The 23,965-nt window shown below is 44.0% G+C and overlaps 1 protein-coding gene across 3 annotated transcripts in view; it reads right to left on the reverse strand.

Annotated features, from left to right (window-relative positions):
• Positions 1 to 600: 600 nt before the first annotated feature.
• The window catches only part of DLC1 (DLC1 Rho GTPase activating protein), a 434,041-nt gene continuing 410,676 nt past the window's right edge, over positions 601 to 23,965 (reverse strand). For all 3 annotated transcript variants that reach the window (XM_054497718.2, XM_054497719.2, XM_063668520.1), the window contains 11 exons: positions 20,035 to 20,098; positions 16,593 to 18,016; positions 15,650 to 15,826; positions 12,347 to 12,506; positions 12,020 to 12,218; positions 9,870 to 10,083; positions 8,576 to 8,690; positions 7,505 to 7,723; positions 5,718 to 5,935; positions 3,526 to 3,699; positions 601 to 3,167 (listed from right to left, as the gene is read on the reverse strand). In XM_054497718.2, the coding sequence (XP_054353693.1) occupies positions 3,047 to 3,167; positions 3,526 to 3,699; positions 5,718 to 5,935; positions 7,505 to 7,723; positions 8,576 to 8,690; positions 9,870 to 10,083; positions 12,020 to 12,218; positions 12,347 to 12,506; positions 15,650 to 15,826; positions 16,593 to 18,016; positions 20,035 to 20,098 (3,085 nt within the window). In that variant the 3' untranslated portion in view covers positions 601 to 3,046. The remainder of the gene's footprint in view (positions 3,168 to 3,525; positions 3,700 to 5,717; positions 5,936 to 7,504; positions 7,724 to 8,575; positions 8,691 to 9,869; positions 10,084 to 12,019; positions 12,219 to 12,346; positions 12,507 to 15,649; positions 15,827 to 16,592; positions 18,017 to 20,034; positions 20,099 to 23,965) is intronic.

Below are 23,965 nucleotides of genomic sequence, written 5' to 3' on the forward strand. Positions count from 1 at the left end.
TTCTAAGATAGACATCACATTGTGAGACATGTGATTTGTTAAAGTGCCATCACAAACTGTTTAAAATCAGTAGCCATAGTATCTATATATAGTATCTATGTCACCTTCATCAGTTTAAATTTAAGACTCCAACAGGTTAATTTGTCTTTTTCAGCTTAAAACTTAAGATCCCATGAAGTGGCCGGGCACAGTGGCTCACGCCTGTAATCCCAGCGCTTTGGGAGGTCGAGGCGGGTGGATCACAAGGTCAGGAGATCGAGACCACTCTGGCTAACACGGTGAAACCCCATCTCTACTAAAAATACAAAACTTAGCCGGGCGTGGCGGCGTGCACCTGTAGTCCCAGCTGCTGGGGAGGCTGAGGCGGGAGAATGGCGTGAACCCGGGAAGTGGACCTTGCAGTGAGCCGAGATCGTGCCACTGCACTCCAGCCTGGGCGACAGAGTGATACTCTGTCTCAAAAAAAAAAAAAGTCCCATGAAGTTGGACAATTTCCAGTCTCTGTCATCTGAAAATCAGCAGTGAATGAAAAGGAGGCTTTAAGATGATCGGGATCCTAGATGCTCTTCCCTTTGCAGTAACAGAAGCTAATCCCATCAGTTCAGTTTAGCAAATAATAAATTTATTAGGTGCCTACAAGTACAAAATACTGAAAGCCGCTGCAGGGGATTATAAAGATGTGTAGGAGACGAGCCCTGCCCTTAAAGAGCTTACAATCTAGGCAATTAGTCACACAAATAAGTTGTGACGGTGCTATAAGTGACCCCAGCAGAGTTCTTGAAAATGTTCATAACCTTCAAATTCTTCTCTTGTCAAATTAAACAGTGGGAAAGAGACCTTTTGTGGCATTCATCGGTGACCCTGACTCTGCTTGCGAGCATCTTTCTGCTTTTGCACGTTCTCGTCATCCTCTCAGCATCGTTTCCTAACTGGACCTTTGTTTGGAGAGAATCTCCGTGTTTCCTGAACCTTCACTAGGGTTTCCTGTTTGGGGGTGGGTGGCTCAGTTGCAGTTTGGCCTTGGAATGATTTGCAGTCCGATTTTTCCTTCAGCAAATCGCTTTTGATTGTAGTTGATGCTAAAATGCTATGCTTTGCAATTTGTGGTTTTAAGGGTGGGAGTGAGATGCAATATTAAGGAAGGCAGCCCAGACTTTTCCCTTACTTTAAACATTTAATAATAGTGCACTTATTGATTATATTCTGTACAGATATAGAGCAAGTTATAAACCTCTTCCTTTTATTTATTTTCTTCACTTAGACTGTATTCACGTAAAGTGTATTTACAATAAGAAGAAAAAAGCCTTGAGGTACAAAACCCAAAAGAATATCTGAGGTATAAATACAAGTATATCTTAAATAATAATCTTTATCATGCTTTATCTATGTTTGAAAGCACAGTGGACATGTTTCTTAATAGAATGGTATATACAACATACAATCTTACAAATCTGGAAGCCATCAAAATTGAATATCCATGTATATCTTCATGAGGAACACTGATATCCAAAATACTCAAATTTTAAAACTCTAATCTGACGCCCTGCCCCAAAATTCTTCAAAGAACCTTTGAAATAACACTGAAAATGGTAACTACATTATAACAAAATAAAAATCCTTCTTACAGCTCTCATTCATACATGATTCACTTTTGATCCATACAAAATAAATTTGCTAATACTGTCTCTTGAGTCAATCCTTACCATTACAGTAAAACCTGAATAAAGACCACCCTTCTAAAGGTTCTAAAAAACTTCACTGGTTTGGATTGGTTTTCTTCTTGTTGTGTTTTACTATGATTACTATTTTTCATTACCACTTAAATATATTTCAAGGGCATTCTAAAGGAAAAAAAAAAAAGAAATGTAGGAAAAATAAAATAAGACAAAAAGTCATAAAACCAGAAAACCTATTTGCTGATAAGAACAAGCCCAATGAGTAAACACATGTGGCTTTCAGGAATGCCGTTAACAACCAAAGGCGGGGGAAATAGCCTTTTGTAGGTGGGTTAAATTTACAGGGATTTCCTTGGGACACACATAGTTTCCTATATTCCCAAACATAGTGTCTTAGGGCGTTTCTGTTACAAACACAAAAATGCAAAGAATTCTAACAGGGAAAAAGTTTTGATGCTTGATTTAAGAGTAAGTGTTATCGTGTTCAGTTTTTATATCTCGACTTAAACAAAAAACAAAACAAAACAAAACCCTGTGGATCAGAGCCAGTAAGGCTGGAGGGAGCAGTTCATCCCTGAACTAATACATACTGGTTAAAACTACATCACTATTTGCAATTGGGTCTAAAAATAAACTGCATTTGGAATGGGTGTAAGAGCCAATCTATTACAATCAAAGTACAGAAGAGGTTGGTGGAGAAGGAATATGCTTAATAACTTCGAAAAAAAAAAAACACCCATAAATGGACAAGGATGTTGGGCCCCCTTTCTGGGTGGATTCAGGGGTAGTCAGATATTCCAGGTTAAACTGAACCTGACGCATCAATCTCCTTCTTGGAGGTGTCTCAGTGTGCCAGACACTGAATCCACCTTAGACATCTATTGCCATTCAGCCAGCAACAAACACACATTCACACTCCTCTGTGCAAACCTTTCTTTGCTCATCTTGGTGAGAAAACACGTCAAAGAGTACCAACTATTCCAGTGGATACACCAGTCCCTCAACACACTGCAAATAAAGCGACACAGGTACACATACACCGATATCACAAGAGAATGAAGTATCTTCATTATCTTCTATAATGTATTTAAAGAGTTTGCTTCTCAGAAGCAATTTGAATAAGAATACACCTACATTTTTTTTTTTTTTTTTGCACAGTCTTACATATTCCAGTCAAGGTCTATGAATACAGACCCTCAACAAACAGGAAGCAGCTTTAAAAATGTATCAAATTGCTATAGTCAATTCCTACACTCCAGCTCGTAGTTTTCTTTGTTTCAGGATTAGACACAGAACCCATTCTTCAAGGATTGGCAAAGGTTCTAGAAACAAACACCATAGTGGTGGAAGCGGATGCTTTGCTTCAGTGATCACCTAGATTTGGTGTCTTTGGTTTCAGTGTTCTGGTTACTGAAGGAATCCCGGATCTTTACAACTTCAGCTGCACACAAATGTCCAAAAGATTTTGTGTACCACTCTGGCATGTGGCCCCTATCAGAGAATAGAAAGAAAAGCTGATGAATTATTTAAGTTAGAAAGCACGGCAATAAGATGAGAAACATCTGTTTGCTAGTTCAAATGCATAAAATCTATCATTTCCCATGCGTTTGAATTCACAGCCGAGCTACCACATTTGCTTTGCTTTAGAACCACATTTTCTAAGGGATCCAAATTAGGAAGTGGTCGCTGAAAGACCAACAAACATGAAATGCTACTTTCTAAACACCACTCTTCATGAAGTCACCAAGAAAAAATGATGTGTTCGTTTAAGGCATTCTTTGCATTAGACAAAAAGTCAGAATTTCCTTCATGACTCTCACCATATAAAAACATCAGAATCAGAACATACCTTAAGTCAGCTCTGCACATGTAGGTGAGTTTGGATTTTCCTGGCCCACAGGGTTCAATCAAATACCTGGACAAGAGCACATTAACCCTCACACCCACCACAGGTGCCCGATCGTGATCCACGGAGGTTAGTAAAAGGGCACAGGCTCCTTTGGGTAAATTAGTCCTCCAGGTTCTGTAGAGACAAAACCAGAGGCGGAAATGATGGAATTTCATAGAAGCCAAGTTTAAAATCGTGTTTCACTCTTCACTATTTGCACTGTGGTGACGGGTCAGGCTCAGTGGCCATGCTGTGCGACACAGGCGTAGGTAAATGACATCCTCTAAACTACTTGCTATAGTGTACACGTGTTCTCCAGAAAGCATGTGCTGGAAACTGAATGTCCAATACAACAGTGTTGGGAGGTGGGGCCTAATGGGAGCTGGATTAATGCCAATTATAAAAGAGCTTGAGGCTGGGTTCCGTGGCTCACGCCTGTAATCCCAGCACTTTGGGAAGCTGGGGAGGGAGGACTGCTTGAGCTCAGGAGTTCAAGACCAGCCTGGGCAACATAGTGAGACCTCATCTCTACTAAAAATAAAAAATATTAGCCGGGCATGGTGGTGTGCTCCTGTAGTCTCAGCTACTCCGGGGGCTGAGGTGGTAGGATTGCTTAAGCTGTAATCATGCCTCTGTACTCAAAAATGGGCAACAAAGTGAGACCCCCCCCATCTCAAAATAAATAAATATATAAATAAAAATGGCTTGAGGCTGCGCATTTGCTCTTTTGCTCTCCTTTGCCCTTCCACTATGGGATGACACAGTAAAAAGGCCCTCACTAGGCTGGGCATGGTGGCCCATGCCTGTAATCCCGGCGCTTTGGGAGGTTGAGGTAGGAGGATCGCTTGAGCCCAGGAGTTTGCGACCAGCCTGGACAATATGGTGATACCATGTCTCTACCAGAAACAATAAAAAAAATTAGCCAGGCGTGATGGCACATGCCTGTAGTCCCAACTACTTGGGAGGCTGACGGGGGAGGATTGCTTGAGCCTGGGAGGTGAAGGCTTCAGGAGCCATGAGTGTGCCACTGCACCCTAGCCTGGGTGACAGAATGAAACCATGTCCCCAAATCAATCAAGCAAACAACCAACCAACCAGATGCAGCTCCTTGATCTTGGACTTCCCAGCCTTTAGAACCATGAGCCAAATAAATATCTGTTCATTATAAATTGCCTGGTCTGTGATATTCTGTTAGAGCAGCATTACATGTACGAACACATTGTACAAGGACTCCTGAATGAGGAACTCTGTACAGAGCCGCTGTTACAGAGGGTTTATGTGCTCAGACAGTCTCCTCTTTGAAAAAAGAGCCCATTTGAAGTGTAGCTTAAAACCATTTTCCTATTTCACAAATGTCTTGGAACACAGATACCTAAAGGAGCTCTGGCTGTTTGAAAAGGACTGGATTTCCAACGTGACATTTCCGCAAAGATTTTTGGAATTCTTCTTTCGGTAATATCTCCAGAGAATTTATGAATTACACATAAATCAGCCTTAACCACATCTCCCTTGGGACTCAAATGTTATTTCCTGGCTTATTCATTCACTAGCTGTTTCTGACAAGAAAATCTATCCTAAAAGGGGCAAAAATCTGCTACCAATGAGCATATTCATTGGAAGACGCCTCTCTTTCTGAGCTCAGTTACCAAAGAGTTCAAACCATTCTCAGCGAGGAACACACTGCCAGAATAAATGTAGATCTGTTTTCCATATTTGAAGGTGTTCACTACTTTTCTGGAGGCATATGTTTTGTTTTGTTTATTTAGAAACAAGGTCTTGCTCTGTTGCCCAGGCTGAGGTACAGTGGCGTGCTCACAGCTCACTGCAGCCTCAACCTCCTGACTCAAGGGATCCTCCTGCCTCAGCCTCCTGAGTAGCTAGGACTACAGTCATGCACCACAACATCTAGCTAATTTTTAAAATTTTTTTGTAGAGATAGGGTCTTGCTATATTACCCAGGCTGGTCTTGAACTCCTGGCCTCAAGTGATCCTGCCACCTTGGCTTCCCAAAGTGCTGAGATTACAGGTGTGAGCCACCATATGCCTGGCCTCTACTTTAAATAATTATACCATCTTGTAAGATCAGTGACATATAGGCTTCGTTCATATATGGAGTCATCCTTGTCACAAAAAAACAACTAGGAAGCGCTCACCTTAAAACAACATAGTCTCGAGCAGGATGAGGTGCCATACTGTTTTGGACATACTGGTAAATTTCAGTTTGGCTGTCCAGAATTTCAATCACTTTTGAATCCAACAGGTCTACATCCCAGAGGTGCTGTTCTTTAAGTAGGCGCTTTAAGATATCCTCTGGCACAGCAGGGACTTCAATGGTTGACCTCCAAAGCCTCAGAGGGGGTCCTTCGCTCACCTGGAAAGAGGATGTATTTTTCAGTGCCAAGGCAATCCATACACACCTAGTTTTTGAAGTCGAATTGTTAGTTAGACTAACAATTTCAGTTACATATAATCAACGTTAATTGATTATATAAATGATATAAATAATACTATATAATCAGTATATAAATAAATATTGGGGGCTAATAAATCTATGACTTAAATAGGCTGCTGTCCCCAAGCTTATTTAAGAGCAAGCCAGAAAGTGAACAAAAGCTGTTGTCAACTCTGGTCAAAATGATGACATTTGAGCCAGGCGCAGTGGCTCATTCCTGTAATCCCAGCACTTTGGGAGGCTGAGGTGGGTGGATCATCTGAGGTCAGGAGTTCAAGACCAGCCTGGCCAACATGGTGAAACCCTGTCTCTACTAAAAATATGAAAATTAGCCAGGCGTGGTGGTGGGCACCTGTAAGTCCAGCTACTCGGGAGGCTGAGGAAGGAGAATCACTTGAACCTAGCAGGCAGACTTTGCAGTGAGCCGAGATCACACCACTGCACTCCAGCCTGGGTGATGAGAACGAAACTCCATCTCAAAAAAAAAAAAAAAAAAAAAAGAAAAAAGAAAAAAATGATGACATTTGTTTTGTTTTTCTGGGATCTATATCAGAGTGCATGCAATAAAGAAATATCAGTCACTGGCTGGGCATGGTGGCTTATGCCTATAATCCCAGCACTTTGGGAGGCCAAGGTGGGCAGTCACAAGGTCAGGAGTTCGAGACCAGCCTGGCCAATATGGTGAAACCCCATCTCTACTAAGAATACAAAAATTAGCCGGGTGTGGTGGAAGGCGCCTGTAGTCCCAGCTACTCGGGAGGCTGAGGCAGGAGAATCGCTTGAACCCGGGAGGAAGAGGTTGCAGTGAGCCGAGATCATGCCACTGCACTCCAGCCTGGGAGACAGAGCAAGACTCCATCTCAAAAAAAAATAAATAAATAAAAGCAAAAACATCAGACATTTGCACTCATTTCCAAAGCCTGCAAGGCCACCCAGCCTACTCCCATTGTTTATTTATTTTCAAGATGGTAGAGGCGGCATCAACATATACCTCTGACGGACCGATCCTGCTGAGCCTTACAAGATGCCTCTGCCCTCAAGAGGTTTACCAGTCCTAACTGGAGTTAATTCCCCTAAGGGATCCCTGCTCATTAAAGGGCCAAGAGAACAGTAACTAAGAACAGAGAAGAGTGCAAAGGGATTCTGACCAAATTATGGAAAAATCGAAGCATGTCATAGGATGTTCCGCAGCTCAATGCCATTAGCAAAACATTCTAGGGAAGTCTAGTGTGATTCTGTAGAGCCAAAGGACTTCATTAGAAATAGTTGAAATCCTCTCCCAAGTGTTACACAGGATGAAAATTACTCTTCCTTTGCCCGGTTTGCACTCTCACCAGGGGGATCTGACTCACCCGGGTGCCCAGCTCTGCAAGAGAGGTTGTGGGCTACAGATCCCCAGACAGATTAGTTGGCAAAAGCGTGTTATCTCTGATGGACCCAAGCTTCGACTCCTGGACTCAACTAGCCAAGAACAGGGTGAAGCCTTACCTTCTTATAGGACAGCTCAGCCTGCTCCGAAGTGGAGTAGCTGACCCAGCCTTTAAACTTCTCTTTGACTTCTTTAAACAGGCCATCTACACAGTCCTGGAGGAAATGTTGGTAGTCAGCTGAGTCATCATTACCCAGGTGCCCGAGTGCTTCCAGAGTGAGGGGCTTCAGCTCTTGTTCGGTATAGGAATTACGACATCGGCTCATTTCCTCAGGAACCTATGCGGAACATGACAGACAGAAAGGAGGTGAGTCCACCTGTACTCAATCTCAATGCCCATCAGTGGAAAACACTGGGTAGGAACAATGGCCTGGTCCTTAAAGCAGTGCAGGCATCTTCCCGCCAGAGGTGGGCTATCATGCTGACCTCATGTGGTATCACGAGGATGTGAACAGATCGCCTCCATAAATGTATCTGAAATCTTATTCCCATGTAAGGTCTTTGGAAAGTTAGAGTAGGGGGAGTGAATTACATTGATCAAAGCAGGTTTCTCAGATATGGAAGTGGATACAGAAGTTTAATTCCAGATAATTTGTTGCTTTCTTTTCCTTTCTTTCTCTTTTTTTTTTTTTTTTTGAGAGAGAGTTTCATTCTGTTACCTAGTGGAGTGCAGTGGCAGAATATTGGCTCATTGCAAACTCCACCTCCCTGGGCTCAGGTGATCCTCCCACCTCAGCCTCCCAAGTAGTTGAGACTACAGGTGCGCACCACCACGCCCGGCTAATTTTTAAATTTTTTTTTGCAGAGATGAGGTCTCACCATGTTGCCCAGGTTGGTCTTGAACTCCTGAGCTCAAGTGATCCACCTGCCTCAGCCTCCCAAAGTGTTAGAGTTACAGGTGTGAGCCACTGCGCCCGGCTGCTTTTCCAAGTAAAGGGACAATTTCATTAAACATGATTAACTCTAGCTGATACATTATAATATATGTAAATAAGGCATTCTCAGGCTATTTATACCATCTCCAGCTGTGAAAAAGGTCTTCAGGTAAGACATGAACAAGGATCAAGCCTAAGAGTTTGTAACTATTCACATTATCCTTAATAAAGGAGCCAACCTTCTCAATTCCTTACCTGGAAAAGCTTCTTGCACTCGGCGATCATATGGGCCAGCCCTTGAGTGGCAGCTAGGTTTTCATTCAAATCTTTCTGATCTGGTTTGCCCAAACTTTGTTTTCTTTGCATTACCCTAGGTAGAAGAAATACAGGAGAGGAACAGTTCAAATATTTATATATTTTTCATCAAGGTATTATTCAAGGAAACCCAAAGAAGAGAGAAAAAAAAATTTTTTCACAGGAATCTGTTTATTGTTAAGTGGATTAAGAGTGTTTTTACTTTGGTCACCAGAGTATCTCAGAGTTTTGTCAACAACACACAAAAAACATTAAAGAGATATGCTTTTGATGAAATCCAGGTGATTCAAACCATTTTATTAAATAGGTTCCTACTGGGAACAGGGCAGCTTGTAGGGGCTGTGTTTGCAAGGTGGGGGAGCAGCTTCTGAGGAGTGTGGGAAAGGAGCCCCTGGGAGTTGGAGTAAAGGGTGTCATTGTCTGTACCTGCGTGAATACACAGGGCTCCTCCCACAGGTGAGGGCTAAGTCCATTGTTTCCTGGAGCTTTTGTCTTCATCTTATTTGATTTCTCTCCTCTACTCACTCTAGCTCTGTATCCCATTGCAGTTGGAATGCCCCAGTCAACTTTAAGAACTATTTGAATGTGGCCGGGCGCGGTGGCTCACGCCTGTAATCCCAGCACTTTGGGAGGCTAAGCCGGGTGGATCATGAGGTCAGGAGCTCGAGACCAGCCTGGCCAACATGGTGAAACCCTGTCTCTATTAAAAATACAAAAATTAGCCGGGCATGGTGGCAGGCACCTGTAGTCCCAGCTACTTGGGAGGCTGAGGCAGGAGAACGGCTTGAACTTGGAAGGCAGAGGTTGCAGTGAGCTGAGATCGTGCCATTGCCCTCCAGCCTGGACAACAGAGCAAGACTCCGTCTCAAAAAGAACTATTTAAACATACATTTAAACATTGTATGACTTTCAGAAGCAACCTAACCTTCACTAGCATAACTAGGCCCCAGGCCTCTAGCTAAGAAATACTTTTCAAGTTCCTTTAGAGCTGAGGAAAAGGATCAGTTCGATGGATTTAGTCTGTGGGGGTTAAGTCCAGTGAGACTATTTTCTCATGCACCCCAACGGACCATTCCCAGGTATGTCTTTATTAGCGGTGTGACAATGGACTAATCCAGCGGTCTAACCTTCTTGCTTGTTTCAGGAAAGAGTCCCACAAAACCACAGCTACAGAGAGTCCTAGGAAGAATGCAGGCTGCCCCCCGTGTGCACGCACCTCCCGTGCAGCCCGTACCTGGGAGAGGAATTCTCTCTCTTCAGGGTGTTGAGATGGAAGAGGGAAGGCGCTAAGCACACAGCCAGGTTGGTTGGGGTCATCTGGTTTTCTTTCACGGCTGCTGTGACATCGCTCAAGAAATAAAGCAGGGTCTGCAGAACCTCCCGGTTCTCGTCAGGCAGCAGCATGATGGCAGCCTTGATGGCCTGCAGGCGCTGGTCCTTGGGCACATCTGCACGACACCAGCATTTTCCCCATCAGCTTGGTAAATTTGCACGGACATTGCGAGGAAATGTCCCAGAGCAAATATCGGCATCAAATACCTCAGCCCAGTACTGAACAAGCACTTGTAGAAAGTGTACTAGAGGTTAATACGGTAAAAGTTATGAATCGCCACTGGCGTCACTATCCTCAAGCATTTCCTGCCTCGTGAAGGAGTGAAAAAATTTTTAAACACCCACAACACCCAAACACTCTTAAATCCACCTCAGAGTTCGGCTCTAGAGGATGCCTGTTCTTTTAGTTTACAGAACAGTTTTTTCTTTCCTAAGCATGAAAAAAAAAAAAATTCCTAATTTATCAATCTCAATTACCGAAAATACTATACACTTTTGTTTAGTGTTGATGAAAAATCTTATCTGAGATATGTACAAGAATGTAAGAACGGAGATCTCTCAGCCTTGAGTACAAAATGTTCAGTATCTCTGGAGATTTGCATGAGTTTAACTGATTTGTTCCTTCTTGAAGTGGGAAAAGCTGCTAAAATATTCAGTTCTGAATTGAACTGAAATGAAAATATTCAGTTCAGTTCAATTAATACATAAAATACACTGAATTAGTAATTTCTTAAGTTTTAGAAAGCATGCTTGAGAGGCTGTTATAAAAATGCATATGAATATGCAAATACATAAAAATGCAAATAAACCCATAAACAATCTACATGTAGAAAATGCTGATCCAGATCTTCAGGTCTCCTTGAATAGACAACTCTTTAAAAGAGCACGTGGTGGAAAAATCAAGTCACTCAAATGTAGCTGCATAGGACAAACTGATTAAACAGCTCCATGGTTACAACACATAACAAATACCTTGGCGAGGAAAATGTGACCTGTGTTTTTATAAAATATGAAAGGATGAAACAACTAATGAAATAATCCAGACCAGCTCCATTTCTCATAAAATAAAGCCCACTGTGCCAGTCCTAGAGACAATTTGAGCGCTAAGAGAGGCTGCTTTTAAATTACGTTGCTGTAATACTACACTGAGCCAAGAAAAACACAAGGCTGTAAAAGCCATAATCCTGATCTTGATCATTAATTTCGACAACTGTTTTCTTTAAGCTTTACATAAAAGTAAGAAGGGCATGGGTATTGTTCTCCCAAGTATTTCTGGCAGAGACTGAGATGAATAACAGAAAAAGATTATTTATTCATTTTACAGCAAGAGAAAACACACAGACACCTGTGAAATTTTAAATCCAACAGCCCTGCAAGAGGGGTGTGAAGCAACTGAAATTTCTGTAGACAAGGTGGAGACAGATAGAGATCTTCGTACCTGATCTTTATCTGACCAGCTTAGATAACACTGTTCTAGAAACTAATGAAAGCCTAACTTGGATCTGCCGGTAAAAACATACAATTGCATCAGTCATTAGAGACTGGGAAATTTATTTTCGCATCATTCAATAACTACACAGAAACCTGTTCCACAAACAAGGGGACAAGGAAGAAAGTGATGACATGGGTTTCCAGGAGGTCACCATGCAGACCCTCTTGTCAAAGAGCACTATCGAGGCCAGGCGTGGTGGCTCACGCCTGTAATCCTAGCACTTTGGGAGGCTGAGGTGGGAGGATCACTTGAGGTCAGGAGTTCGAGACCATCCTGTCCAATATGGTGAAACGCCATCTCTGCTAAAAATACAAAAATTAGCCGGACGTGGTGGCGCCCTCCTGTAGTCCCAGCTACTTGGGAGGCTGAGGTGGGAGAACTGCTTGAACCCAGGTGGCAGAGGTTGCAGTGAGCCAAGGTCACACCACTGCACTCCAGCCTGGGTGACAGAGCGAGACTCCATCTCAGAAAAAAAAAAGAATGCTATCAAGGAAGCTACAAGCTTCAGTTGGTCCCATTTTTCCCCAACGCAAACAATCTGAAGATCAAAGGACACTCACATTGGTAGATCTGTAGAAAGGTTTCCGAGAGTTTGTTCGTCATGAGTGGCTCAGGAAGATCTCGAAAATACTGCTTCAGCATGTCTGCCACGTCATAAGCAGACTGTCCTTCGTAGTTGACACAGTCTGTGGCACCTTCATTCATCTGGCGCAGAGCCTGAATCCGGGACTTGACCCCTGATTTTCTGAAGAGCCCAACCTGTCGGAAGAACAACACTAAGTGTGGGGTACATTCACATGGATGCAGTGTTTACACCACACAACTAGAAGAAGCTGCATGTGATCCAAGCTCCCCTGAGTACGCGGACCCGCAGGCAGCGCTCTCACCTGATCCAAACAATGGTTCCGGAGGTATCGCATGGCCTGCTGGATGCTCTGAGGCAACGGCTGTCCTGTGCGCTGCACGTTGACTGTCAGTGGGACCCCAAACACACTCCGGTCCTTGTAGTCTGGAACCTTGATCCTCTTCATGAACTTGGGCACGGCCCTGTTAAAGAACACAGAGATGGTGGTGTCAGGGGAGACATGTTCGCTTGTCTGTCTACACTGTCCACTTCTGCAGGTAAACCCTATGGGCTCCAGATCTGTGCTAATATGGTAGCTACTTAAATTTAAATTAAACAAAATGACAAATTCAGTTCCCCAGTGGTACTGGCCACACTTCAGGTGCTCCTTCATCGTTTGTGCTCAGTACCTACTGTATTGGCCTGTGCAGATAAAGAACATTCCTATCATCCAGACAGTTCTCCTGGACAGTGCTGTTCTAGATCTTCTAAGAGTGGGCATTGTGAGGTCCAGTCTCATTTCCTCAGTTGAGAGTGTCCTTCCACTTTGAACCTGAAGAATTGGGGTCTACAGTCTTAAGGAAGCTGATGGATTTCCTTACAGAATGGCGGTATAGGAAGGAACAAGCAGAAAACAACATATAATACCCTAATTAGGGGCATCTGATAGAGTGTGAAAAACAAGGTCCCTTTTGTCTTGAAAAAAGGATAAGAATCACTTCTGAGTTCTTGATGAGATCGAAAGCATTTAGGGTCAAAAGGTGCAGATAATACATGATGAGAAAAGAGCAATGAGACTAACACAATGGGAGCCTACTCCAGAGCTCAACAGTGAATGACCTGAAGTCAAAATAAATTCTGCTGCTGATGACCCGGAGAACATTACATCTTTAGGTTTCTAAAGGAAGATGGAAAAGGAACAATGGGGGTTTTGTGAGCCCACCCCAGGCTCCCTGGTGTCCTGAAACCAGGTCCACCCCAGCAGTATATGCAACAGCAGGAAACCCATGTCATGCATTTCAGGCTGTCAAGCAGAAATTCCAGCTCTCCAAATGACCTCTCTGAACAGGACCCGAAAGGGCAAGGCCAAACAGGAAAAGAACCTTGTGCAGAATTCCTCCCTGCTTCACAGATCCCACCATGTGAGGCTTTTACAGTTGGTTTTGAGTCACTGGAAACACTGACCAGAACTCAAGAAGTATTATGGACTTTCAGATTCTTGAGGGTTTGGTGGGATGGGGGTGGGAAACTCAGAAATGAGAATCTAAAATATGCAGTTTTAAATAGCCAGCAGGGAAAATATTACTCTAAGCACAGAGGAACTCCAGAGAAGACAGACTGCTTTGCCTTTTGAATGCTCACCAGCAGCCATGGCATGTTACTGTTTATAGCTCCAGGAAAGGTAAAACGAAAGAGCAGAGTTAAGTTTGTATTTCCATACAGTTAAGTATATGGTATCATGGCTATAAGTGTGCATAATACTCGCTTTGTCGGGGGAGAAAAGCCCGACGGCGGAATGTGAAAAGAACACATTACGATCCCCACCGAGAATCTGAAGCATGTGAGGATAAACCGGTCAATACTTATTTCTGTCATTCAGAACAAACAACTTCTGTATTTAGCAAGGCTCACATAATAACAGCCTTTGAACGGGAGGTGCTTTGATGCTGAAGTTAAATCTGCTATGAGTCCTAAGGAGAGGAGGAGCTGGAGACAGAAAGAACAGTTTCCTTGCTTTGCCGACTTTCTCAAGCAACTTGGGTTCGCTACAGAGCGCTACTAATGAAATGGGCGGCTTCTCCATTTTTATCAAATACGGTAGTTGTGCAACTGGATAATAAACACTCAGATTACTGAAAAGACTTAAGGATTCCCAGCTGACACTGAAAAATGCACTGAGATGTCAATCTAGAAACATTTCTCTGCTTGGCACTGATAGCAGAAAAATTAAGATGTACCCAGATTAGGTGATATCCATGACCCATCTAGCCTTACAGCCTACCCCTCACACTCTATATACTAAGGAGCTATATTTTTCAAAGTAATTATGAACAATTTGTACAATGCATTTCATCTCTACATTTGAGTCTATAATATGTTAGAGTAGTGAATTCCTTAAAATAGTTATTCACTGTTCGACAGTCTTTGCTAGAAAAAAAGTAACCTGAATTCTTTAGCACAGGTAGATGCTACAAATATTCGCATCCAAATTTATTACTATTATTATTATTTTTTTTGAGACAGACTCTTACTCTGTCGCCCAGGCTGGAGTGCAGTAGCCTTATCTTGGGGCTCACTGCAACCTCCATCTTCTGGGTTAAAGGGATTCTCATGCCTCAGCTTCCTGAGTAGATGGGATTACAGGTGCATGCCACCACACTCAGCTAATTTTTGTATTTTTAGTAGAGATGGGGTTTCGCCATGTTGGCCAGGCTGGTCTCAAACTCCTGGCCTCATGTGATCCACCTGCCTCAGACTCCCAAAATGCTGGGATTACAGGCATGAGCCACCACACCCGCCCCAAAATGATTTCTAAAAACAGGCATGAATAGAGTTATAAGACCAGGTACTGTAAATCAAGAATTTCAAAGATGGTCTCATAAAATCTTATTGTTTTTCTTTTCCTCCATACAAAAATATGATCTGATACTGCGCATATATTTACTTACAGTGGATTATTCTTAATATTGGGAAGGAGGTGCCTATACCACGTGATGCAAGAGTAACACATTCTCACCCCATCAACTGGCAATCTGTCACTCAAAGAGCTGAAAATTCAATCAATCAACCCACGCTGATAATTTCCTAAGACTCCACTGGCTTCAACAATATCAAATGTGGCCTCAAGAATATAGAGAGTGGCTGGCGTGGTGGCTCACGCCTATAATTCCAGCAACTTGGGAGGCTGAGGTGGGTGGATCTCTTGAGCCCAGGAATTCCAGACCAGCCTAGTTAACATGGTGAAACCCCATCTCTACAAAAAGGAAAAAAGAAAAAAAAAAAAAAACTAGCCGGGTGTGGTGGAGAGCAACTGTAGTCCCACCTACTCAGGAGTCCAGCCACTCTGGAGCCTCAGGTGGGAGAATCGCTTGAGCCCAGGAGGTCAAGGCTGCAGTGAGCCGAGATCGCACCACTGCACTGCACTCCAGCCTACGTGACAGAGCAAGACCCTGTCTCAAAACAAACAAACAAACAAACAAAAACGCAGAGAGTGATTGCCATAGGATGACAGATGAAATATATTAATAAAGGAGAGAAGTGTCATTTTTTACTGTGGGGACAACCTTGAGGAGCTGACCAAAAATATCATTTTCAACGACAGTTGACTGATCATTTAAACTCTTACCAGCTAAAACCATGCTTGTTAGAAGGTGTGTATTTCTCCAGCAGGGCCGTTAGCTTTAGGAGTGAGTATTTCTGCAGCAGGTTCATCTGGGCCACAGACTGGCAGTTAATCTGTAGTGATACAGAGTTGAGGCTTGGCCGATGTGAGCTCTGGAAACTGTGCCATCTCAGTCGGTGCCTGCGAGAGGAGAGGAAAGTGAGTGTGAAGCCTTTTTATTTGATTTTATTTATTTTATTTTCTCTTGCTCCGTTGCCCAGGCTGGAGTGCAGTGGTGCCATCATAGCTCACTGCAGCCTTGAACTCCTAGGTTCAAGTGGTCCTCCTGCCTCAGCCTCCTGAGTAGCCAGGACTGCAGGCCTGTGCCACCACATCTTGCTCGTTTTTTAATTTTTTGTAGAGATAGAGTCTCCCTATGTTGTCCAGCTTGGTCTCAAACTCTTGGCCTCAAATGATCCTCCCACCTCGGCCTCCCAAAGTATTGGATTACAAGTGTGAGCCACTGTACCTGGCCCAAAGGCTTTTTAATAGGTAGACGCAACATTAGCAATGGGCTGCTTGCTGGCATCTTATCTTAGGAACTGAGAGGACTTGATTTCTATCCCATGCTTTAATGCCCATTATGGGAAAATATACACAACATAAAGTGTACCATTTTCACCATTTTTAAATGTGCAGTTGAGTGGCACCAAGTTCATTCTCATTGTGTGACCATCTCTGCCAACCATCTCCAGAACTTTTTTCATCTTCCCCAACCGGAACTCTATACCCATTCAATCATACCCATTTTTTTGAATTTTGGTGCTTCCTGGTCTGACAGCTTCCTTAGGAATGGACATGGCTAAGAATGCCAGACTTAATCCCATTTCCTCCCACAGAACAAGCACAGGCAATCTCTTTCTGACCCCCCGTGCCCCACACCTGGAGGGAGGAGAAAAGTTCTTACCTGTTGGACCTGGTTAGGGAAGCCCCAACCCCAGAATCCCTTCTTTCCGGGATGTCGGAGGGCTCTTCCGGTTCATTCAGGGAGTTGCCTGTGCTGTCCAGGTCGCTGGGTGTGGTTCGGTCGTTGTCCACATCCAGGTGTATCTGTTTCGGAGAGGACGGGCAGGGAGAGACCGAGTCCAGGGCTGAGTCCGAATCTCCCTCATCAGAAAACTTCTCCGACCACTGATTGACTATCCGCTGCATCCCCTTCACGTGGTAGAGGATGTCGTCCAGCTCGGGGAAGATGTCCTCGTTCTCCAGATCCGCCAGGTCCCCTGAACTGGAGTAGAGGATGGAGCCCGGCACGTTGTCGTAGATGCTCAGGCGGCTGCTCATGGAGCTGGAAGAATTGCGCCTCTTCAGTTCCTTGGGGCTGTCGCTGCTGTTTTCCCTCCTGAGGCTGATGTGGCCAGGGCCGTGGAAGCTTCCCGTCCTCCAGTTCACAGAGCCGTTATTCCCCGAGGGGGAGAAACTGCCATTGGTGAGAGCTTTGGGGAAAGTGCCAGGCTTGTGGTCTTCAGGGATGTAGAACACCGTGTCCTCTGGGTAGCTCTCGCGGTTCTTAAAGTTCTGCTCCATCACGCTGTTAAATGTTGACTGATTGAAAGGATCGAAGCCCTCTAAGTACATGCCCACCCGCTTGTTGCACGCACTGAGGCTCCGGGTCCTGGTAACAGGGCTGGGCGTGCTGACCGCGCTGCTGGTCTCCGACTGGCTGCTGCTGCTGCTGGTCTGCGTGGAGTTGGAAACGCTCCTCTTTCGTACCATGGGGACGTTGATGCGGTTGCCGTTGAGGGCGGAGATCTCCACGCAGTTGAGCTGCTTCAGCTTCTCCTCATCCATCCCCTCTTGCAGGATGGGCCCGCTGATGATCAACCCCAGCTTTGAGGGCGCTTTGTGCTTGCTGTGGTGGGAGCCCTTGAGCTTCAGGCTCTCCATCCGTTTCAGCAGACTGCGCGTCTTGGACTTGGCGGTTTTTTCGTGGCCTTTCATGCTGAAGCTGAAGCTGGACAGTTCCTTGGGAGACGGCAGGCTGCCGAAAGAGTCGTCATTGCCTGCCAAGTTGCTGGAGGAGCAAACGCTGATGACGGAGTTAGTCCGGGGGGTGGCAGCATCCTCGCTGGGGGGCGCGTGGCTAGGGAGGCTGCCAGTGCTGCTGAGGCTGCGGACAGAAGACACCTCCTGGCGCTCGCTGAGGTCCATCAGCGTGCCTCCGGGGCTGGGGCCGTCCTTCGGGTGGGAGTCGTCTGGGGACCCAGGGACTAGGTCTTGTTTTGGAGAAAAGACATCAAACTCTTCAAGCCGAGACCACCTCTTGCTGTCCCTTTGGAAAGTCCATTTGCCACTGATGGCACAAGGCTCATCCTCATCTGAATCGTCACTCTGCAAAGACAGAAAGGAGCCATTCACACACTGGGGCTGGCAGCCAGCAGGGAGCAGGGCATGAACAGGAGGCTGCTCATAATATGCCAGTAGTACCAATTTCCCCCTTGTACTTCATGATTTTAATTTTAAAGTTTTTTTTTTTTTTTTTTTTAGAAATAGGGTCTCACTCTGTTGTCCAGGCTGTATTGCCCAGGCTGGTTCTGAACTACTGACCTCAAGTGATCCTCCCACCTGAGCCTCCCAAAGTGCTGTGGTGACAGGGTTGAGCTACTGTGCCCAGCCCCACTTACATATTCTTTTCCTTTTTTAAATTTTCTGTAGAGAGCAGTAGTCTTATTATGTTGCCTAGGCTGGTCTCAAACTCCTGGCCTCAAGCGATCCTCCCACGTGGGCTCCCCAAAGTGTTGGGATTACAGGCATGACCCACAGTGCCCGGTGTTTTGTTTTGTTCTTTAAAGAACAAAGATGTATTTAAAGAATTTAACAGGAGAGTGCCTGACCAAATGTTGCAAGTTAAATAAGAACTATTTTATGGAAACTCTGGGATCCATAGGCTGTTCTTTAATTGCTCACAGAGGAAACCTCTGAGATGGTGAAAATTCCAGGCATGCAAAATATTTTGAACTGAAGTCAGCAATGAGCAGGACTGCCTCTGGGCTGCCTTCCGTTGTGCTGTCTTTTGTTGGTGTATGTTTATATTCCCTCTTGCAATTAAAAAGGTAGTTTTCAAACACTAAGAAGAGTGGCAACTTAAATCTCTCGACACTAAAAATGTATAAGGTCTCCCACTGGAGTAAAGGGGCCCTGGATCAAGGTGGGTCATCAAGCAGCTTCAGTCCCACTATCAGTGCTTTGGAGACTCTTACCGGTACCTTTTCTTCCCCTCCCCCACAAGACATGAGGCCTAGCGCTCAGTCCACATCTGACCTGTGAAGTTTCAACCTCAGTCATGCTCCAGCCAATTGAACAAGGCTTCACAAATACCCAGCCCTGACAGCTCGCGGCATTCATAAACACTGAGGAACGTCTTTGCTGATTATGTCCGATTTATGTACAGGACTCAGGGATAAGCTGTCACACGGACTACTGCATCTTGGCCTTTTCGGCAGGATATCAACGGGCACAGTTCAGTATGATATATGTCTTTTCCACTGGTGTGGAAAATATCCTACAGCCCAAGTTTCACAGGACAATGAGTGGCAAGCATGGAGCGCTGGCTTCTAGGGCTCTTCTGCACAGCTCAGTGGGCGCTGAGGTTCCAGTTCATTTGTTTAAAAGCTTTGACTCCCCAAGAAGGCAACTTTTTGCAGGTCAGGGATTCTGGCATAATTAAAATTTGAACCCGGAAGTCAGAAATATGTTCTTTGACCAAACTCATTCCTGTTTACTCTAATTTGTCACACTTACTCCCAGTACTACACCCACCTCTTCTCCTAAGATCTCATAAAAAGTCTTCACAACTCACACGCAGAAGAAAATACCATCCAGTTCGGTTCTGTACCACAATTTGACTAAACTGTGTGGGATTTCCTGCCTTCTCCTCTTCCTCCTCCAATTCCTTTCCTCCCTCCAAATCTCTTATTATTCTTCAATATTGCACAAATCGGCCTTTGCTTTCATCTCTACAGATTTGAAGCACAGTTACTGTTATATTTGGGAAGACAGAAGAGTTGGAAATAAACCTCAGTTTATTTCCTCTATGAGCAATGCAAAATCCACTGGGATTCCTTAAGCATGATCCCTTTATTATATAATAGGCATTGAGTTAGTAATTAGGCAAAATAATAGCTGATGTGATCAGGTCAAAAACAATAGATAAAATAATGTAATGGGCTAGTTGCAACTGTTGGCTTCAACTACATAAGGCTATCAAGTCTAGGCGATACCATTCAAGATGTAGATGCTTATGGAACAAGAAACTAAGAGTTTGAGAAACAAAACCTATTACAAAACACATCATTCACTTTTTTGTTTGCCCCTTTCCTCCCATTCTGTTATGCAATTTGTATACTCACTCGTTTCCGATGAGGACTAATTTCTAGCTTCATCACCGCGCATTTGTTTAAAGTATTTAGACGCCTATAGAGCAAAGAAATAGCGTTAGCAAAGATAGGCAACCACTCTCTAATGAGTCGATAAACACCTGTTTTTAAACAATTCATATATTTAAGGAGTTTCTTGGAACTCAGTAATATCTAATACCTACAGGAGTATTAGAAACTTCTTTAAAAAGTGAGTCATTTAAAAATACCTTGGCCAGGCACGGTGGCTCACGCCTGTAATCCCAGCACTTTGGGAGGCCTAGGCGGGCGGATCACGAGGTCAGGAGATCGAGACCATCCTGGCTAACATGGTGAAACCCCGACTCTACTAAAAATACAAAAAACCAAGCCGGGCGTGGTGGCGGACGCCTGTAGTCTCAGCTACTCGGGAGGCTGAGGAGAACCCAGGAGGCAGAGCTTTCAGTGAGCCAAGATCGCGCTACTGCACTCCAGCCTGGGTGACAGAGTGAGACTCTGTCCCAACAAAAACAAACAAACAAACAAACAAATAAATAAATAAATATAAAAATACCTTTATGTTTCGTAAGTTTTTCACTTTAATTTTTATATTTTAGTGTGAAATGGCACACAGCTATGATACTGTCAAGTCTCCCTGATTCTTCAACTCTCAATGAGTTGTTCTTACTAACAAAAATCATTCTTCCAATAACTCTTAGGTTGAGCCATTATGGACTGCCACACATGGTGCCAAGAAAGAAAAGTTTGTGACCAGGCACAGTGTCTCACACCTGTAATCCCAGCACTTTGGGAGGCCAAGGCAGGCAGATCACCTGAAGTCAGGGGTTTGAGACCAGCCTGTTCAACATGGCGAAACCCCAACTCTACTAAAAATGCAAAAATTAGCTGGGGGTGGTGGTGGGTGCCTGTAATGCCAGCTACTCGGGATGGGAGGTGAAGGTTGCAGTGAGCCGAGATTGTGCCACTGCACCCCAGCCTGGGCAAAAGAGCCAGACTCCATCTCAAAAAAAAAAAAGAAAGAAAAGAAAAGTTTGTGATGTCTCCTTTCATAGAAATAGAAACAGCAAAACAGCAACAAAGAACCAAGTAGAGTTTTTGGCAAAATAAACAGTGTTTTGTATTTCAAATCAAAACTCAAATTTAAAAAATTAGTTTTAGTTATCTCTGATGAATCATAATCTTGGACAGCCTGTTTAAAATTTTAGAGTCCTTGCACAGAATGGAAATTGAAGCCCTCTTTAATATCCAATATTTAGAACAGCTTCCTGTTATAGGACAATATAATGTGTGCTATAGTCACGGCAATAGGGCAAATGATCGTTTAAAGAATTTGCGTACTGTAACTTCAAGGATCCAAATCTTACCAGGTTCAAAATTAAGCACTCAGGTAAGATTCTTTTTGCAACAGGCATCCTATTGTCATTTTGATACCAATACTTTGACCTCTGCCAAACAGCAATATCAATTTAAAATTAGGGAAATTTAGTTTCGTTGAAAATAAAATACTTAAAAAAAAAACAAACCCCAAAACCTCATGGAGAAATAATGCAATAGTTGAAAAAAGAAACACTTTAAATATGCTGAACTAAACGGTATGTACAAATATGAATGACAGCCCTTCAAGGCCCCAATTTTCCTGCCATCTCCCAGATGATCATCACTTAGTCTTCCTCAAATGAACCTGTAATGTGTCTTGTTTGCCATCTGTCACCAGTTTTCCAGTTTTTCCTACCAATTGCAATTCTTACATTTTCATAAGATCAGATCATTTAATTCACACAAATTCCTGGGAACCTGAGACCTCCTCAGGGCTTTATCTTCCTGATCCTGTTCTTGCCTTTTGCCTAACAATGTTGATGCAACAGAATAGAAAGTATTTTCGCCTGCCTGATAAGCCCGATTTTGCCTTCATAGCTTAGGTGGTAGCCTGTTTATAGAATAAACAAAGATAGCACAGAGCGCCTAGGTTCAGAAAAGTTCTCTCTGTTGATGGGGAAGAAAAGAAAACAAATAACTAAGAAAAAGTCTGCATACTTTAAAATGAGTGGATATAAGGCCCCTCTATTGGGGGTGTCAATTACTTAAATGACTTACACCCACACTGTTTTAGTTCTCAAATGCTTTCAAGATTTAAAGAATCCGGAATGGTTACAGTTAGTCTTAGGTCTGGGTTCCATTAATCAAACCTGTAATCAAATACTCACTTGACTTCATTTGGGCTTTAATGGTTGAATGGTGTTTATAACCAAATTTACTAGCCACAGAGGCCTATGGGGCTGGGGAGGGGTTTAGCCTCACCAACTCCAGATTTTAGTCAAACGAAAAAGACCCAGGAGGCCAGTTCTATAAAGGTCAACATTATCTTTTTATGTTGGTAGCACCCAGCTAACAGCATTACAGACCTAAAGCCCAGAGTTATACCCTAGGGTTTCTGTGGTTTTCATTTGTCCCGGAGGACCCCCAAAGAATGTACTCTGCTGGGACCTTATTTCCTTACAGAGACAGTACTGATATCAAATCATAGTTCCAGCTACACAAACGAGGCCTACTGCGGGCCAGGCACTATGCTAGGCACTACCTATGTATGCCTTCATCTTCCCAACGACCCTATGGTACAGATATCATGATTAACCTACATTTTACAGAGGAGGAAATGGGGCTTGGGGAGGTCACACATCTTGTCTAAGTCCACACGATTAAAACATGGTGGCTCTCAAACCCAGTAACTTCTGTGTTCCTTTCTTTTTCTTCTTCTTTTTTTTTTTTTTTTTTTTTGGAGACAGTCTTGCTCTATTGCCCAGGCTGGAGTGCAGTGGTGCGATCTTGGCTCACTGCAACCTCCGCTTCCCCGTTTCAAGCAATTCTCATGCCTCAGCCTCCTGAGCAGCTGGGACTACAGGCGCCCGCCACCACGCCCAGCTAATTTTTTGTATTTTTAGTAGAAGTGGGGGTTTGCCATGTTGCCCGGCTGGTCTCGACCTCCTGAGCTCAGGCAATCCACTCACCTCGGCCTCCCAAAGTGCTAGGATCACAGGCATGAGCCACTGTGCCCGGCAATCTGTGTTCCTTTCTAAAATAAATATTAATGGTAGTAATAAATGAAAGCAACTTATATCCTAAGGGATTCCCCACACAGTGGCTGAAATGCTGGGCGTAACCCATCCGTCCAGAAGCCTGGGCCTTTCCCATCCCCCTAAGGACACTCCCAGGCTGGGCTCCACAGGAATGTGTCCCTGTTATCTCCTGGGCAACTTCTACCCTGCTCTGAAGAGGGAGGAGCGCAAGGCTGGCCTATGAAAGGTTCAAAAGCTTCTCTGCATGGAGCTTCAGGAACCCAGATAAAAGCATAGCAGGTGGGGTCCTGGGCCCCATTGTATTCAAAGTAAAAACAAGCCAAAAACAAAGACGAGAAGAGGGAGAAGGGGGAAGGATACAATTTTCCAACTAAGACTCTCACAAATAAAAATGGTTACAATTCTTAAAGATATTTTCTTGGAATCTGTGCAATTGCTTTAAAAAATCACATGCTACTCCCAGCCTTTTCTTTTCTTTTTTGAGATAGGTTCACTCAGGTTGGAATGCAATGGTGCTATCACGGCTCACTGGAGCCTGGACCTCCTGGGCTCAGAGGATCCTCCCGCCTCAGCCTCCCAAGTAGCTGGGACTACAGGTATGCACCATCAAGCCTGGCTAATTTTTGTTATTTTTTATAGAAATGGGGTCTTGCCATGTTTCCCAGGATGGTCTCCAACTCCTGGAGGCTCAAGGGATCTTCCCATCTTGGCCTCCCAAATTGTTGAGCCACTGTGCCTGGCTACGTGCTTCCCTTTTAACAGACCAGAAATTGTGACAAAGTTAAAATCTGCTCTAAGGTGGGCTGCTTTGCATGGCTCAGGCATCTGATGGACTGCTTTACAACAAAGTA

This window comes from Pongo pygmaeus, chromosome 7 (genome assembly GCF_028885625.2).
Source record: "Pongo pygmaeus isolate AG05252 chromosome 7, NHGRI_mPonPyg2-v2.0_pri, whole genome shotgun sequence".
Classification (NCBI taxonomy): Eukaryota; Metazoa; Chordata; class Mammalia; order Primates; family Hominidae; genus Pongo; species Pongo pygmaeus.